This window comes from Mus musculus, chromosome 10, assembly GCF_000001635.26.
Source record: "Mus musculus strain C57BL/6J chromosome 10, GRCm38.p6 C57BL/6J".
NCBI classification, from domain to species: domain Eukaryota; kingdom Metazoa; phylum Chordata; class Mammalia; order Rodentia; family Muridae; genus Mus; species Mus musculus.
Window position 1 is genome coordinate 120,856,223 of NC_000076.6, and position 18,137 is coordinate 120,874,359.

General features: G+C 42.3%; 1 protein-coding gene and 1 long non-coding RNA gene across 3 annotated transcripts in view; one reads left to right on the forward strand and one right to left on the reverse strand.

Moving 5' to 3' along the window:
• The window catches only part of Msrb3 (methionine sulfoxide reductase B3), a 117,912-nt gene that overhangs the window by 75,123 nt on the left and 24,652 nt on the right, over positions 1-18,137 (reverse strand). For both annotated transcript variants that reach the window (NM_177092.4, XM_006513766.4), the window contains exon 2: positions 14,813-14,929. In NM_177092.4, coding sequence (NP_796066.1) covers positions 14,813-14,888 — 76 coding nt within the window. In that variant the 5' untranslated portion in view covers positions 14,889-14,929. The remainder of the gene's footprint in view (positions 1-14,812; positions 14,930-18,137) is intronic.
• Gm15910 (predicted gene 15910) lies at positions 1,407-7,106 on the forward strand. The gene is made up of 3 exons (NR_038023.1): positions 1,407-1,539; positions 2,726-2,837; positions 4,379-7,106. It is a non-coding gene; the product is annotated as a predicted gene 15910 (long non-coding RNA).

An 18,137-nucleotide genomic window follows, 5' to 3' on the forward strand; every position in this document is an offset into this window, starting at 1 on the left:
AAGTTCCATTCTACACCATGCATGCTTTCAGATGCATATGTCCATTTTACAGACAGAAACTAGGCTCCCAGGATTGGCTATAACATAACTCATTAAGAAGACATAGCAACTCAAACATGCAGTTGTCGGACCATATACCTATTTCTGTGAGTAAGAAAAATCAGGCAACAACTCTCTTCTCAAATTATGCAGTAAATTTCAATTAAAAATAAATCTTGCACTAAGGAGTTAAGACAAGTGGAGGAAACTCACGGTCCTGGCAGGACACAAGAAAGTAACAATGTTTGCCTTTATGCAATTCTTTTTTTTTTTTTTTAAGATTTATTTCATATATATGAGCACACTGCTGCTGTCTTCAGACACACCAGAAGAGGGCATCAGATCCCATTACAGATGGTTGTGAGCCACCATGTGGTTGCTGGGAATTGAACTCAGGACTTCCAGAAGAGCAGTCAGTGCTTTTAACCTTTGAGCCATCTCTCCAGCCCCCAACAATACCTGCCCTTAGCCTGCACGCCTGCTGTCCCCTGCGTGCATGCTGTCCCGACATCCTTCAGCATCAGGGGCAAGCCCGTGCAAGCCTCTCACCACATCTACAAAATGCGGAGCGGACCTTCTACTTCCTGTCCGGAGTAAATCAGATCCGTCACCTAAGTGCTTGAGAGCTCTGTTGAACCATAGATTTTATACTTCGGTGTGGGAAAGAAACATCCAAATAAAACCCACACCTGAAGATCTCAGAATTTGAATTTCTGTTCTAGAACTAGGGAAAGATGAAAATTTTGACTATTTTCCCCAAGGTAATAAATATGAGCCATCTATCTTGTTCTGATTTAAGATGGTGACGTTAATGTAGGAATATCCAGCTATTGTATTGACAGGCAACGTAAAATTAAAGCATAGGCTAATTTTTACTGTGAACTTCCACGTTCGAGTTCACACTAGTCTATCATGTTGGAAAAATATTTTATTTCAGGCTTCGGGGGGTGTTAGAGTCTGTAAGTGGGAGATTATGAAACTAAATCTAGCCGACTTTTAGAATAAAATGCAAATGTGTCTTACAAACACCACACTGTGTTCTTTTTTTTCCTTTTTCTTTTATTATTTACTTATTCATTTTATTTTATTTTATTTTATTTTATTTACAACTCTAGCAATTCATTAAAGAGAACAAAATAGCACGTGACAGAGGGCTCCTGCTTATAGAGGCAGCCTCAGTTCGAACTCTTCCCCCGGAGTAAATATATCTGGGACTACACACCACTCAAAGTGTTAGGATGCAGAGTCAGGGCCTGGCGTCCCCAAACCTGGGGCTGCACTGCTCACCTTGAGAACTCTGAATCAGGACCAGTTTCCTAAGTCACCAAACTGTTGCCAGCTACTGAGCATGCGTGCAGCAGTGCTTTAACTGCGCTGTGCGGGCTCATGGCTTCCGCCTTTTTCTTGAGGACTGGCTAAACACTGGCGTTGCTCTATGCGATCAGTGCAGAGCCGAAAACAAATACGACCTTCTGCCTTGGAGCTCCCGTGATGGCAGAGGTAAGCTACACAGAACACAGGAGAAACAAGGAGGTCTAGAGGAAGGTCTTTTAGAAGGTGCTAAGCTAAGTACGGAAGTGTGGAAAGGCAAGGGTGGAGCAGGGCCAGGGCCCCCAGGCTATGGAGGACTGCAGTCTCAGTGGAGTAGGTAGGGGGCGCTCACTACAGTGGAATTTGGACAGAGTCCTAGAGAAGGAGAGGAAGCTGATTGTAAGGATGTCTTGAGAACGTTCCAAACGCATAGAGGAGATGGCCAGATGAAGACGCTGTACAGCTCATAAATGAGTGACAGAGAAACAGGTAACGTGAATGCAGCCAGAAAGCTAGAGCGAGAGCAGGATAAACGCAGGACATGGGCAAAGGGCAAGCCTTGAGGCCAACAAACTTGACTGTTCGGTAATCCGATCTTTTTTTACATTACTAAACATTGCTGTAGGTTCTGTTTCTAGGAGGGCTCTCGGGGGCTACCTTTCAGACTGTGTCTACCCAGCGCGTCTCTGACAGTATATTCACCGGGCTGGCTTAGAGACACGCAGTGTGTCTAACTTGCTTGCTGGCTTAATGTCAGCCTATCTAAATCCAGACCAACCTCGAGCTCCACGGGACAGGTATCAATGGAGGGTTTGTTGGAGATGAACGTTGCACGAGCATAGAGAACAAACCCTTTGGCCATTTTAAACATTTTAAACAAGGCACCTCTCCCCTTTCAGGGTAATCCTGTAGGTAATGGCAGGGGACATCCATAAGTAAAGAAAGTATAGAATTAATACCCCAACTGAGCTTTTAAAAAAAACCTTAATTTTTTACATCAAACTTAGTTTAATTTCACCTGTGCTCCAAGCCCTTAAAAACACATAATATAAAGAATGAAAACATTTCTTGAATTAAGTAATGCCACGTATTTTACAGGCACAGAACCAAACGATGAAATTGGCCTCCGGTTTCTATCCTGGCAGAGTGGACAGGCCAGCTCACAAGACGTTTGAGGCCCGTTTTCTTTACCACTCTATTCATCCAGGTGGCTTCCTCTCTGCCAGCCTTCAGTGGTAGCTTGTCTGCTCTGCAGGGTAGCATCTACGTGAGCAAATACAGTGCGGTCCAACTACACGGGGACATCTCCTAGAAACATTGTAAATTCTTCAAGATACAAAGTTCTGAACTTAGTAGTGATTCATTCTCTCTACAGTCACTTGTTGAAGTATCTGCAGTGAGTTAAGACTTCAGCTGAGCACTGGAGAGTTCGGGACAAATCAAAGAAGGCTCCTGCCTCCTGAGGCGCACACACAGAAGCAGGAACGGTAAGAGGGCAGCACAACCTGCGTCCTTAGGGAAGGCGTGTACAGAGCTCTGCATAAAGCGAGGTAACACACATTTGCACCCTGAACTTTTCCCATCCAGACTGACAATGAATGTCTAGCTGTCTCTGCAGTCTATAGGAAGCATAGAAATCAGATGTCTAAAATCAGAGTGTCAGGAAATGTCCAAATAGGGAAGAAAGCTCCACCCCAGAAGCTGACTGATAGATGGGGTGGGATTAAATGTGTATAAGCCAAGGCTGGGAGCATCCAGCCTGCTGACAACTATGCAGAAGGAATGTTTGTAGCTGGAGTGGCTAATTTTATGAAGCTACCAATTCTCCAAGCAGGAAAAGGTTCAGATTCAAAAGGGCGAAACCTTGGCATCTGAGAAATGAAGTGCTGTTAAAGCCAAGGAGGGAAGTGTACGAATGTTTTGTTTTTCCTACTGTGGGCAGACAGGGGTACATGGTATCTTGGGCTAATTAGGATGGCTGGAAATTCTTGCCATAATAGCAAGGCCTTGTTCATGAAGCTGCATGACTCTCCTGGCCGCAGACAACGGGGAGATTCGTTCATCCTGATCTAAGAGTCATTAAAAAAAAAAAAACGTTGGATGGCCGTTGAGATAGAAGCCATCTTCTACGGCGTCTATATTGACTTGCATGCTATAAACTTTTAATGGTAAAGCCCATATACGGTCATGATTTCATCAGCATCTGTTAAACTCCCAAGAGAACTAGAAACTACTTTATCAACCCTTCCAAACTTAATGCAAACCCTGGGAGCAATGATATTCGCGTTAATGTGGACCGTGAAGTTCAGGGTTTAGAGAAATATTTAAGGCATGTCTTGATCCTGAAAGCATTTTCTTGCTTGCAAAGCATATGACTAAAAAAAGAATTTCGGAGGCGCTGCCATCATCTAGGGATAGCAGTGGAAGGGAAAGTCACTTCATGTCAATTCTATCTGATTGCTTGTGAGACTCTGACAAACCTGCAGCTCCCTGGTTTTAATTTTTTTTTTTTAAAGCATGGGTCTTCACTTGAACTTCATAGCCCATAGAGAAAAAAAAAATTAAAACCAGACAGACTCAGTTCAGTTCTACATTTTACACGCAATCAAAATGATTTGTATGCATGTGAGAGCACACACACACACAAACACACACACTTGCAGGCCATATCCTCTCTATCCATCTCTCCTCCCTCAGTTTCCCCTTTGGGGATCACAGTCTGCTTAAGAGATAAGAGGTAACCACCCACTGAAACAAGCCCTCTCTTAGATTATCACGCAAAATTTTATTTAAATACAACTTTGAATATACTTCATTTAGAAAGAAAATGGGTGGCCTAAAAACTCAGCTTTTTTTATGTCTCCAAAATTAACTCATGGTGTGCTTCAAACTTGAGTCTCGATTTAAGTACAATGACAAAAACCAAGTGTGCAGCTTCAGCAGGATGAATAGTTAACCAATTAGCCCAGCGGAACCTAAGATGTTCTGGAGAAGAGGATACAATTTAACATTTTTCTTTTTCACACAGAAAACTCAAGAAAAGGCACACGGCTTCTACTGATGTTCGAAGGAGAGAGGGAGCTTGCGTATTTACTCGCTACCTTTGCGTTTCCTGTACCAAATACCAAGTCGGTGCAAGACAAATGTCGATCTGAACTTGGCTTGCTTATTTACTTAAGTCTCCGTCTCAGTGGCTACTGTTGAAAGCTTCCCCCAAGATGTCTTCTAGTTACCTGTGCCCATGTTTCTTAGATCTCGGTTTCAAACATACAGTGATGTTTGCTGAGTGAGTCAGAGTGATAAAAATGATAATAAGGATGGAGTAAGGAAACTGTTCCCTTTGAAAGTACTCGATCCTTCATCACTTCTCTCGAGGTCCGAGTTCAAGTCTTTTCACCAGGACTAGCATAACTGTTCTTAAATGTAAGGTTATGAGGTTGTTGATCCAGCATGGGCCAGAGAGTATCTTATAAAACATTGACTCCTGAAAGAAATGCTAACCTGTTGTTCCCCTTGGAAAGAGAGAGGGGGAATTTCCCATAGTCAAATCAGGTTAGGAGAATCAACCTGATTCCTTCATGTGGTCCATTTCAGAAAGACTCTCATATTACTGTACATTTTAAAATGTGGTACATTATCTATGCTCCACTAGAAAGAGGAAAGAATACTGCCAAACTATCATATGTCCTTATCACAATGTTTGTCTTAAAGATTTATTTATTTTTATTTCATGGATAGCAGTGTTTTGCCTGAAAGTAGGTGTAGCATGCATGTAGTACCAGCAGAGGCCAGAAGAGGGCACTGGATCCCCTGGAACTGGAGTTAGCAGAAAGTTGGGATCTGCCACGAGGATGCTGGGACTCTGACCCAGGTCCTCTGCAAGAGCAGCCAGTGCTCTTAACAGCCGAGCCCCCTCACCAACCCCCATCACTTTGGTTTTTTTTTAAGCTGAATCCTCATTATGAAAATAGTAGAGTGGAAAAAGCTGAGTATTCAAATTTATGAAGACAGTAATATATCGTAGCATCAACTGATAATTTACAGGGTAAATAACAGAACTAATATTCCTCATCTTATAAACTGAAAACTGACAAGCTTCTAGACTAAAACCCCTAAGAAGCAGTTAATGCCTGAAGAAGTTACCTGGTGTGCTCACACGCCTATGTGACAGGAGCCCGGACCTGGAGGTTGTACCCAGCCGTTGACTACGCTCTCCTCAGCGCATGCTCTGTGGTACCTTACTATGCCCCACTACTGCTAACTCACATTCCCCAAGCACACGGTCATCTCCTGCCAGCTCCACGCCCCGCTAGGTACAGCTACCTCGTCCTTGACACCCTTTCCTGTCCTCTGTGAAATCTGGTCCCAGGAAGCCATCCTGCCGTATGGTGCAGAAAGCAGCAAAACATTTCTTACCCTTCTCCTGCCTCTATAGTTAAACGACAAGGGAGTGTCTATGAGGACTCACAAGAGCATCAGTAAAGTACTTCCTTCCAGCGGCCATCTTCCTGAGGCACTGTTCTGAGGCCTAAGGGGTGTTTGTTTGTTTTGTTTTGTTTTTCTTTTTTTCTGTTTTTCTTTTTTCGAGACAGGGTTTCTCTGTGTAGCCCTGGCTGTCCTGGAACTCACTCTGTAGACCAGGCTGGCCTCGAACTCAGAAATCCGCCTGCCTCTGCCTCCCAAGTGCTGGGATTAAAGGCGGGCGCCACCACTGCTTGTTCACCGACATTCACCCGGTCCACAGACATGCATCGGGTGCCCGTGATGTGACAGACGTGGTTCTGGTGTGAATGGAGCAGTGAATCAACCAGTCAAAAATCTCAGCCTTTCTGGTACTTTACAGGATCCAAGCATTTCCTGTAACAAGAAATACTTTGCCTGGCCACCCCATCGTCCTCTCCGGGTTTTAGCCGGCTGCTCCCTGGTTTCTTTTCTCCGCTTTCTTCTCTTGGATAGCAAGAAGTGGAGGTTCTATTTTACAAGGTTTGGGAAATTTTCGGCTAATGTAACACTTGAGAATTCTGTCTAATTGTAAAAGTAATAATAATAATAATAATAAATGTTATATAACTCTTAGTTTACAGTTGAAGACATGGAATAAAAGGTAGAAAAGGATGCTTCCGGGGCCCCACAGCAAACTGGTAATAAAAACAAACCAGTAAGGAATATATAATTTGTTTCTTCATCAATGCCAAAACTATAGTAAAAGGCTCTGAAACTTGAGGTTAAGTTATATAAAATCACATGGGTGATATTAAAATATTAATCAAGTGGAATGAGTCATCCTGAGATAATATGTATTCTGGCAGTAAAATCTTATAAAATTACAACTGTAAAGATATTTACAATGGTAGATTTTCCTGGCTTGCCTAAAATTCAAATAATCTATTGATTTAAAATAATATCCCGTTCTCTGTAATCGCGTGGCTGAATATAAGCATCATAAAGTAGTGTTGAAGGGAGAAGTATTTATCATAAAAGTTAATATGTGTAACTGTGCAAGTATATAATTTATTAATCCACTGTGTACCTAGTAAATACTTTTGAAGCATTTTTAGATAAGTGATACTTGTGTGGGCGTATTAAATACAGATAAAGGGGGAAATTAAGGCATTTCTAACAGATGTTAAGCTTTCCCATAAATAGTTGCTTTCAAATGTGAAGGCACAAAATATCTACATTTGCTTATTTATCATTTTGTCACTCTGTCTCAATAACCTAGCTTAAATAACTTTAAATTAAAATGTATCCAGCAAAAGGAATCATGAAAAGTTTGATTGCTGACTAAACTGTTTCAGTTGAAACTCTAAACTGGGCAAGACTGATGGTGAAAACCCACAGGTGTGATGGGGCGTGTTCTGCAGTTCCCTCTGGCTCGCTGCTTCATCATGCACAGGGGCTGCGGGGAAGATCCTGTCATTCCTCTCTGATCGTTTCCAACATCTCTGTGAGCATGGGTAACTGCAGAACCAGCCTAGCTAAGCAGTGTCTCCACATTCATCTTGTCCTGACTGTTTGTTTGTTTGTTTGTTTTGTTTTGTTTTGTTTTTCGAGACAGGGTTTCTCTGTGTATCCCTGGCTCTCTGTCCTGGAACTCACTCTGTAGACCAGGCTGGCCTCGAACTCAGAAATCCGCCTGCCTCTGCCTCCCGAGTGCTGGGATTAAAGGCGCTGACTTTCTTATCCTATAGAAGTGTTGGAGACAGTAATGTTTTATATCTTTTACACTCATTGTTATGCTTAATGTTCAAGAAGAAATACTGAAATGTGTTTAAGATATTCTCCATGCCTCTCTTGACTATTCTACTGCACTATGGATTTTATAATTATTGATTTGTTTGCCATTTAACAAAGTTTAGTAAGGCATATGCCTGGCACTTTGGATTTATACATATACATTATTTTGTGACAAATCGGCCTTGACAAAATATGCATTCTCCACAAATGATTTTTTAAACAACACCACATATCAAGTTTTCCATATTAATTGAAGCTTTACTATATTATAAAGCTACTAAATCTTGTTTCAAAAATACTCAACTCATTAATCAACTCATTAATAAATATTTAAAATATAATTTTTCTAGTTTCCTAAAATATTCCATTCATGCAAAAACTGATCCATGCTTAACATTCAACATGTTTAACTAATAACATCTCGAGATTCTATAAAAATCCAAAACATGGCAAAACAAAATGTGTAGTTTTCTTTAATTCTTGGGTGGTCCGCTGCAGAAAATTTAGCTGCATATAAAGCTATAAATTACTGCTAAATCAGCTATTTGGTACAAGATAAGTTAATTTACAAAAACTTGTTTTAGTTTGTAGAGAGTCTACATATGAAAGACATTTCCAAGAAACGTCGGAGTAAAGGGGGTTGGAGTCCTATTGAAAACGAAAAAGGTTTCACTCTACGCATATCGTCGGAACACGGTATAGGCAGGGAAAGTGTGGTTCGTAAATCCATATGTTCTTAACTGGATATTCCTTACATACTTTCAGATTTTTACAATGCACCTATGTGTTCAATGCTAACACTGCAGTACAAGCTGTGAAAGAAATGTAAAGCCAGCGCCACCTACTGGAAGGCAGGTGTAGCAACCAGTCAGCTGCTTTCTAATTCTGTTGCAAACTATGCAGAAACTTGTCTCTGTTTTTAAAGTTATCCCTCTTTAAACAAACAAACACACCACTCCTGGCCTGTTAGTGTATATGGCATGTACGAGGCCCCGCATCAAGCCTGAAGAACTGCATGCTCACATGCACACACACACACACACACACGCTCATGCACACACACACATATCACACGTACACATCATACATATCTGTGTTTCTATGTATTCTTCAAAATGTTAGTATAATTAAAAATCTAGGTGAGATGAACTTGTGGAAATGGTGAGCAGAAAAATCAGAACTGTACTAGTGACAGCAACAGAGAACCAAGGGCTACCAAACCCTGGTCCTTTTCACAGTGGTTTCCTGTCTGCCTGAGAACAGGCTCTGAGCTCCTCTCGCAGAGCCCAGGGGTTTTAGAACAAGAACAATAGAAAACGAGAAACTACAAACACATTGTGTCCACAAAACTGTTTGTTTGATTGGTTGATTTGTTTGTTTCCTAGAAGACCATAGGAGGTGGTCCGGATTTTAACAGGCCTATTTTAACAGCACTAACAGAGACTGTGCTGTTCCAGTGGGTAGGCGGGGTGATTTTAAAGTAGATGTAACACCAGTTGCTGCTAATGAACTATTGTCAGTTTTAATTGAAAATGGTGCTTTTTGCTTTACAGAGATGCTGTTGTGTGCATCTGTACTCAATAAAGTACAAACATACTAATTTGCTCCACAGCTGTGACCAGATGAGCCAGAGTTCTTAATTCTCGTAGTAAGTATAAGAACTATGTATGCACCTTCAAACAACTAATAAACCAATGAACTCATACTATTTTAGAGAAAAAGGCAAATAAATTCTAGATGGTACATATGTGTGTGTGCATTTATATGTGTGTATATATATATTTATATATGTGTGTGTATGTATACATATGTGTATATGTGTATATATAGGTGTGTATGTGTATTTGTGTGTGTATATATGTGTGTGTATGTGTATATATATGTATGTATATATGTGAATATGTATATAGTGTGTGTATATATGTGTGTATATGTGTATATGTATACATGTGTGTATGTATATATGTGTGCATATATATTCGTTTAAGAAATACCAACCACCAGACGCTGTGTCACGTTCTAGAGTCGCAAGCCCCTGGTTCACTAGTTCTCCTCTCACAGAGCATGGTCTTTGTATTTCAAACCCCATTTTCGGAATGAGCCCTTGGGAGTTTTCATTTATTCACTAGAACGCTATCTTCCCAAACGACCTAGCAGTCGTGGGCTGGTTTGTTAAACAGGTCGATGAGGTGACTTCAGAGTCTCAACTGCTTCCTGTGTGCATGGTGTGAAGTGTGGCTTATCACTAGAACTAGAACTAGACCTATCTAGACAGCGCCTCTAGTTGGCCAAGAACTACCATGCTATCTGATCTAAGCCACCGCAATACCAAATTTTCCCTAGGATTAAAACTGTGCATCAAATTTTGCTGCACGATCCCTCTTCGGATAGTCCTTTCATCTTGCTTTAGTGACGAGGATTCTGGTGCTCAAGTACTACCTAGCAGACTTTCCTGTAGGTCTGGAGTAATAATTAATACTGACATTTGCGATGTAATTCACCTCCAGCCAGAAATGAAAACTGTAGCTAAGAAGAAAAACAAAGCACGGAATTCCATGATGGAACAGATTATCTAACTTTCCTTCTTCATTTTAAAGAAGAGGAGAAGGAAATCTGGGCAGGCTCACAGACATGTCCAGGGTCACACACAAGCCAAGGACAGAACTGTGGTCAAAGTTTCTGCTCCGGGCCCGGGGTGCTTTATAATACTTACAGGAGCTGTTGTGGGAAATTACCAAGAAATCCTGAGTGAGAAAAATGACCTTTAATGACAAACATGAGTGAACCATAACTCAGATGCACCTAATAAGCTCTTAGTTAAAATTATGCATTATTAAAAAAATAAGGAGAAAGGCAAGCCAGAGCTGGAAAATGATAAATCACTTCTGAGATACAGGCTTCCAGCAGGCCAGCCCATTACGATCAATCTTAGGAGCCTGTTTCAATTATTATTTCCTTTTAGCTCTGGAGTTATTTTGTATTGAATTATTATTCAAAATCAATGTTGAATAATTATTCAAAATTAATTTGCTATTCGATATTGAATTATTATTCAGTACTCAAATTTAATGGGGATAAGGAACCAAAATCTTTTTTGATTTACAGACATTTCTGTCGTAATGGGTTTGGGCCAAGGAACAGGGATTTAAAGCAAGAAATAAAAATTTCATGTTAATTTCCTATGCCTCCCATTTTGCCCTCTTTCCCTCTGTGTACCAAGTCGTAAAGGTTAGGGTTCTCGTCATCACAACGACATTTTTTAAATTTGAAAGTTCAAATAGTTTGTATCACTGTCGCTAAATCTAATAACTTTCTCAGCGTGCCTGCCTCTCAAAGAGTAAAACCCCATTAGAGGCGTAGATAACAAGCTCGCTCACTGCACTTCAAATAAGAATGACCCTTGAAAGTGAGAGAAACCCTAACCAACTCATTTGCCAGTCCAAGGGAAGAAAAAAAAAAAAAGGTTTCTCTGGGTTTTTGTCAATATGGGGTGGTGAGAATGGAAGACACACATATTTACAGAACGTGACGTCTGGTGCTGGACAACATCCAGCATCCACAGGGAATAAAGACATCAAACACAGGCTGGGGAAGGCAAGATGGCTCAGTAGGTAAGGGCACGTGCAGCCAAAGATGGCAACCTGGATTCAATCTCCAGGAACTATGTGGTCGAGAGAACAACACACCCATAAGTTGTCACCTGACTGCCAGAGATGCACAGAAGTAACACACACACACAACATCAGTGTTCAAAAGAGACAACAGACGGAGAGAGGCGATATATCTCAAGCAACATGCATTTGTGGTACTGTTAAAGTAAAAGAAGTTAAATGAAAATTTATTTATGGGGGTTGGAGAGATACCCAAGATATAAGATACAATTTGCTAAACACATGAAACTCAAGAAGAATGAAGACTGAAGTGTGGACACTATGCCCCTCCTTAGAATTGGGAACAAAACACCCATGGAAGGAGTTACAAAGACAAAGTTTGGAGCTGAGATGAAAGGATGGACCATGTAGAGACTGCCATATCCAGGGATCCACCCCATAATCAGCATCCAAACGCTGACACCATTGCATATACTAGCAAGATTTTATCAAAAGGACCCAGATGTAGCTGTCTCTTGTGAGACTATGCCAGGGCCTAGCAAACACAGAAGTGGATGCTCACAGTCAGCTAATGGATGGATCACAGGGCTCCCAATGGAGGAGCTAGAGAAAGTACCCAAGGAGCTAAAGGGATCTGCAACCCTATAGGTGGAACAACATTATGAACTAACCAGTACCCCGGAGCTCTTGACTCTAGCTGCATATGTATCAAAAGATGGCCTAGTCGGCCATCACTGAAAAGAGAGGCCCATTGGACACGCAAACTTTATATGCCCCAGTACAGGGGAACGCCAGGGCCAAAAAGGGGGAGTGGGTGGGTAGGGGAGTGGGGGTGGGTGGGTATGGGGGACTTTTGATATAGCATTGGAAATGTAAAGGAGCTAAATACCTAATAAAAAATGGAAAGAAAAAAAAATTAGATACCTTGAACTTTTCATGCATGTTTAGTTTAAAATATATTTTGATCTTTCAGAGAGCACTAAAAGATTATATAGAATAATACATTTGAATAAACTTTATAAAAATAAAAGTGCATCAAAAATTTAAAAAAAAATTTATTTATGGGGGCTGGAGAGATGGCTCAGTGGTTAAGAGCACTGCCTGCACTTCCAGAGGTCCTGAGTTCAAATCCCAGCAACCACATGGTGGCTCACAACCATCTGTAATGACATATGATGCCGCCCTCTACTGGTGTGTCTGAAGACAGCTACAGTGTACTTACATATAAGTAATAAATAAGTCTTGAAAGAAAGAAAGAAAGAAAGAAAGAAAGAAGGAAAGAAAGAAAGAAAGAGAGAGAAAATTTATACACATTTAAGTGTTTTTAAAAGCCTATTTTCATGGAAAAATATAAATCCAAATGGATATAAATATATATCCATTTTTAAAAATATAAATATATTTTATAAATATATATCATTTTTGTAATGAGCCTAGTGAAAATACCTATGGTGCTTACACTGGGCAGTGTCCTAACCTTTTTGATACGCTAATTTATTTAATTCTCACAGCAGCCATTTTGGACAGGACCTATTATTTTCTTTCTTTTGAAAATATGGGAACTAAGACGTCCAGACAGTAAGAGTCAAAGCCAGATTCCAATTTCCATCAGTCTGGATCCAGAATTGCTTGCTGAGCACTGAGCACCCTACTGGAATGGCTTGCTCCTTACCGGGTTCTGTTGAATTTATGTCTGAATTGTTTCGTCATCAAAAGTTCCAGTCATTTGTATTTCAACTCAGCAGTGTCCTTGTGGAACACTTTATGAGCCTGTTACATTTTAAGGAATACACTGCTCTTCTATAAACTCTGTGTCTCCGCTGTGGGTAGCAAACTCGCCCTACAAAACTGTATGCTTTTCCCCGTAGCGGTATTTACAACGGGGGTTAGGGAGAAAATAGACACGGAGCCTTGGCTGTACGTTTGTGGTCCAGTTGTTGTTGCACGTGTCTATAGCGATGAAAAACTGCCGTATGGTAGAAAGGTTTCCCTCATGTGCAGACACAATGCAATGGGTGAGCCTTGCCAGGTCTGCAGCCCGCCTCTCTGTCTCTGTCTACCCTCACCTTTTCCCATCTGCTCTCATCACCGGCTTCAAGACTCCCGACTCTTGATGTTACCGCGCGCCCTCAAATCCATCCACGCACGCGCAGGCCAGGGAGCAGCGTACCAAAAAGGGGTTGGGGGCGGGGCTCTGTGCAGTAGGCTGCATTTACTCCTGAGTTGTCATAGATCAACAACGTGAAATCTACTTTTTACAAGTGCCTTCTCTGACACTTGAAATCAAGTTGCTATCTCAAGCCCTATCATAGCTGTGTAGGAAAACCCAGAGCCCCCCCCCCCCCTCCGCCACCCCTTGTACTGGAAATCCCCCTCTCCCCACTCCGGGCCATGCAATTAACCGCTGCGCATGCTTTGCGATCAGCCATCTTCCTTGTGGAGGCCTCCTAAGCTTCAGAGAGCCACCTCCCTTCCAAAACTTCTGTCACTACAGAAGGCAGCTAGGATCACTCCGCTCTTGCTCCCCACTCTACCCAAGGCACAGACGTGTCCAGTCTAGCCACACCAACATATGGTCAGAGGGCCTCCTCCGGTTTTATTTCTCTCTTCTACTTGTTGAAAAACCCAATCAACTGAGCCTTGTTTATCACCATATCCCCACTGCTCACGGCATGCATTCGACTCTTTGTAAGTGTTTAATAACATAATAAAATTCTCTACCGGATATATTGATAAAGATGTATACAGTAATGGGACTATAAATAGTATTAACAATCATATTCACTGAAGTAAAACATTTGACCATTGCGAATTTCATAATAAAATTGAGATACTAACTTAAATGTTATAGACACACAGTGAAAGTTTGAACTTTTATGCTTCTTTGGTTTAAGTGCTTAAAAATCACATCTTTAAAAAGTATACTGGTTCTATCTTATCTTATTTTTATCTTTTAAGACTTATTTATTTATTTTATGTATGTGAGTTCACTGTAGGTGTCTTCAGACACACCAGAAGAAGGCATCAGATCCCATCACAAATGGTTGTGAGCCACCGTGTGGTTACTGGGAACTGCACTCAGGACCTCTGGAAGAGCAGCCAGTGCTCTTAACCACTGAGCCATCTCTCCAGCCTGTGGTTCTAATTTTGGACCCAGTTTGAAACATGCTATATCCGTTCTGTTTATTTGGTTCTTGTTAATAGAAACTCTTGGCTACAGTATACGTGACACAATTACCTTAAAGTTTCCCATTTTCACTTTTTCCCTAAAGGATCGGCCACATGTACAGCGAGAAGCTTGGCATTCCCTTAACAAGCTGAAAGTTCTACCTCCTGTGCACTGACTTGTAGATGTGTACCCATGCACTGGAGAACAAGACGACACGGGGAAACACTGGTGACAAGTGAGTGCTGGGCGAGGGACCTCCAATATTGAAAGGACCATGGAAATGGGTGTCACTCAGAGGACGGTGAGGGTTTGTAACCAATCTCCATCTTTAAATTAGGGTCCAAATAAAAGAGATCAAGTTTAGTAAAGCATGCTGGTGTACCATTTCCTGCAGCAGAAATACCCACTCTGCCCGGTGCCCTACCACAGAACAACAATTGGCAACCTGAGGGGAGCCCGCAGGCTCTCGGGGCCACGGGCTGGCTCTTCGTCACCAAGTGCAGCAGGTTGAAGGCAGACATAGCTGTGGTATCTCCAGCAGAGGCAAAGGCAGCGGCAGAAGCTGAGTAGGAAAGAGGAAACAAAAACAACGAATTAAAACCTCAGGAACGGTAGGCACACTCATGGAACAACTGATGGCTTGGGTTGACCTAGGGCTAAGCGCACGCACAGTGCTAATAAACCATAGTGCGGCGGTTTCGGATGGACAGCTGACTCTCCCTGCCACTGTGAATTCCTGCACTCGCTGAGGAGGCTGGCTTTATCCCCAGTACATATGTGAGTGCAATCGAGGCTCGAAGATCCAAGGACACAGAGCAAACGTGGTGTGGGAAACGCTCATTTAACAGCAGAGCCAAAATGTGTCCTTACGTAGAGACTTGCCCTTTAAGACAAGGGAAAAAAAAAAAAAACAAAAAAACAAAAGATGAAGGACGACTATGAGACTTTGCTCCACAATCCGTTAACTTTGAAGAAGGCATAGGGAAGGTGCCCTTTCGTTTAATTCTATGATTTTTAACCTCTAAATAAAATTCTGGGAGTAGAACTCATGACCCAACATTGAAAGGGGTAGAAAATATTTTACTGAAGTCTTGAGAAATGAATCACGTAGAAGAATCCCCAACCTATACGATATTAAGACAAAAGTCCAGCTTGTGGGGTTTTCATAAGCATGCCACACAGGGCTGTGATTGGTGCGTAAACATCTCACGCAGGGCCATGATTGGTGCGTAAAGATCTCACGCAGGGCCGTGATTGGTGTGGACTAAGTTCAAATGAGATTGAAGAATACTGGGTGATTATCAATCTCTCGTGTTTTATTTAAAAACGCCGTGTTAAGTAACTTCAACTGCCTAATGTCCAAAGATGGAATGAAACTAATGTCTTGATCATTTCCTCGCCGCCACCCCCTCCATTCCCTACCCTGAAATAAAAGTCTTTTCCTGGACTCTCCTGACCCCCTTGAAGAGCAAACATGTGATAAACAGTAATCTATTTGACCAAGTCGCTCTGGAGTATATCTGACCGAAATCTGCTTGTATTAACATGCCTGAACTCTGACTTTCCCAAACTAAACTCACTACAGAAGCAAAACATTTTTGTGTTACTAACTGGAGGGGTTGGGGTGGGGGTGGGGGCTAAGAATCACAATGCGCAGCCTGAGAACCGTTAGACATAAATAAAGATGTCATTTTCACGAGTGACTGCGGAGCAGGCAAAGACTGCATGCCTTTGTAGCAGACTACTGGCTAATAAAAGATCAAAGGTCTATACCTCACAACGCCGTAAATAAAAATGTAAGTTTTTTTTTCCCCCTCCATGAGACCCTTCCCCATGAGGGATAAAGTATGTGCGGTAAATGTAATTACTTAGCAAAGCTGCGGCCTCTCAGTGCTCCCGCAGCTGACCATAAAATGCCTTCCTATTCCGTTTCATCAACCGCTGTACCAGGCGGCCTGGGCGCCTACGGATCACTGTGGCCATCTGGCTTGTGTCAAAGCCAGCACACAGGAAGCAAGGCAGTGACGTCACTCCGCAGGTCAGGCAAAGAACAAAGATGCCGGCTACAATTAAAAGCCTAGGACTGCAAATACCAGGGGCTCAAAGTGGCTGTGATTTAATAGTCCTTACTCGATCTTTTTTTTTTTTTTTCCCCTACCCAAATAGCCAGAGCGCCATCTAGTGGCAAATTGGTCTTGCCCAGTTTGGGGGCGTTTAAACTGCTTTGTTTCCTTTTTGGTGCTTAAAGTCGACCCTGGAAGTGCTATACTAACACCAAGCAGTGCAGCAATGGATAGAGTTACTGACACAGACACCTTGGCTTTTCGGATGTGGAAGAACGAAGGAACACAACCTGTCATGGTGTGAGCCACTCACAAATCTCCCGTGTTATAGGCTGGGCACTGATACAGCCTTAATTACGTGAATGCTCACAAGTATGTTAGAGAAGGTGGGCAAGTTTACAGAATGCTTGTGAAGTGCCCAGCACCCTGGGAATATGTGTCTGAGCCATGGACTGAAAGGCAGTTCTGCCCACCTGTGTCTGCATGCCCTGCTTAGCTCCGTCCAACAGAAGCACCCACGAGATGCGCCTTTAATGTGTCCGGTCCGGGAACAGGAGCATGGTAAACAATATTTTGGGACTGAGGTTTTGAGGGAAGAGAGGGAGGAGTGTGTATTTTTACACTTGCAATAGAAAACGGACCCTGACGACAGATGTAAAATACACAACCCATTCCCAGAAAGATGCCTGTCACCGTGGATGTGTGCTAGCTTTGTTGCCGGACTGCCTGGCTGGAACTCTGTCTGTCTCTGTAACTGCTTGTATGACCTTGGACAAGTTACTTACCTTTGCTTCTCCGACTCTAAAATAGCAGTTCAAAAGAGCAATTAGCTAAAGGGACCTCTCCTAGTATGTGGTATATGTTTTTTTAAAAAAAAGTTAGCTGTCAGATATTTGCTTAGTATTACATGAGCCGGAAAACATTTACGAAAACTAAATCTCCCATCAGTACATTCTGATCCTGGTTTCACCTCTGCTCAACTCTTCCCAGGTCCTCCCAGACCCCTCCTCCCCATCCATCTAACTCCATGCCTTCTTCCTGTGTTTCTCACCACATCCTATCCTGTCCCATGGCCCTGCTGGATGCACTGCTCACGGTTTCCCCAGAACAAGCCTCCGTTGCGAGTCCATGCTCTCTGATACTGTTTCCCACCATCTGCTGGTCACAGCATAGCTTTCCCAGCGCTGACCCTACAGAACGCCTGACGAGCCCCCGGCTCTCCTATGGCAGTTTTCAGGATACTGGTGTGGTTTGCACTCTTGCCTCTTCTAAATTAACGCTGCAGGGCAGGGAGGGGACCTTTTTGTATCTCACTACCCAGCACATGACAACCAAGCACTCAGTCACTTCCTGAGTAGAAGACTCAATGTAAATGATTAACCTATAAAACTGGTTGTTCTGGGCATCTCATTTCCAGTGTTGTCTCCCCCAGCTGCTTTGCTAATGGTGCTAAAAGGAATTGAAATCTGTGACAGTGTATGATTGCCAGCCAGGGCTGTAACAGGTGGGATGCTGAAAAGCACCCTCACTAAAAATTCAAAGATAATTCAAACACCTTATGATTTTCAAAGATTTCTACTTTCCTATCTAATACCCCGACTGCCTCAGAATTCTAACGTCCAGATCATGACTGAACTCAGTTTGCGAGTGGTTTTGGTTTGGGTCTTCTCCGACTCCCCCGTTTTCCTCTCTGCCCTGCAGTTGAAC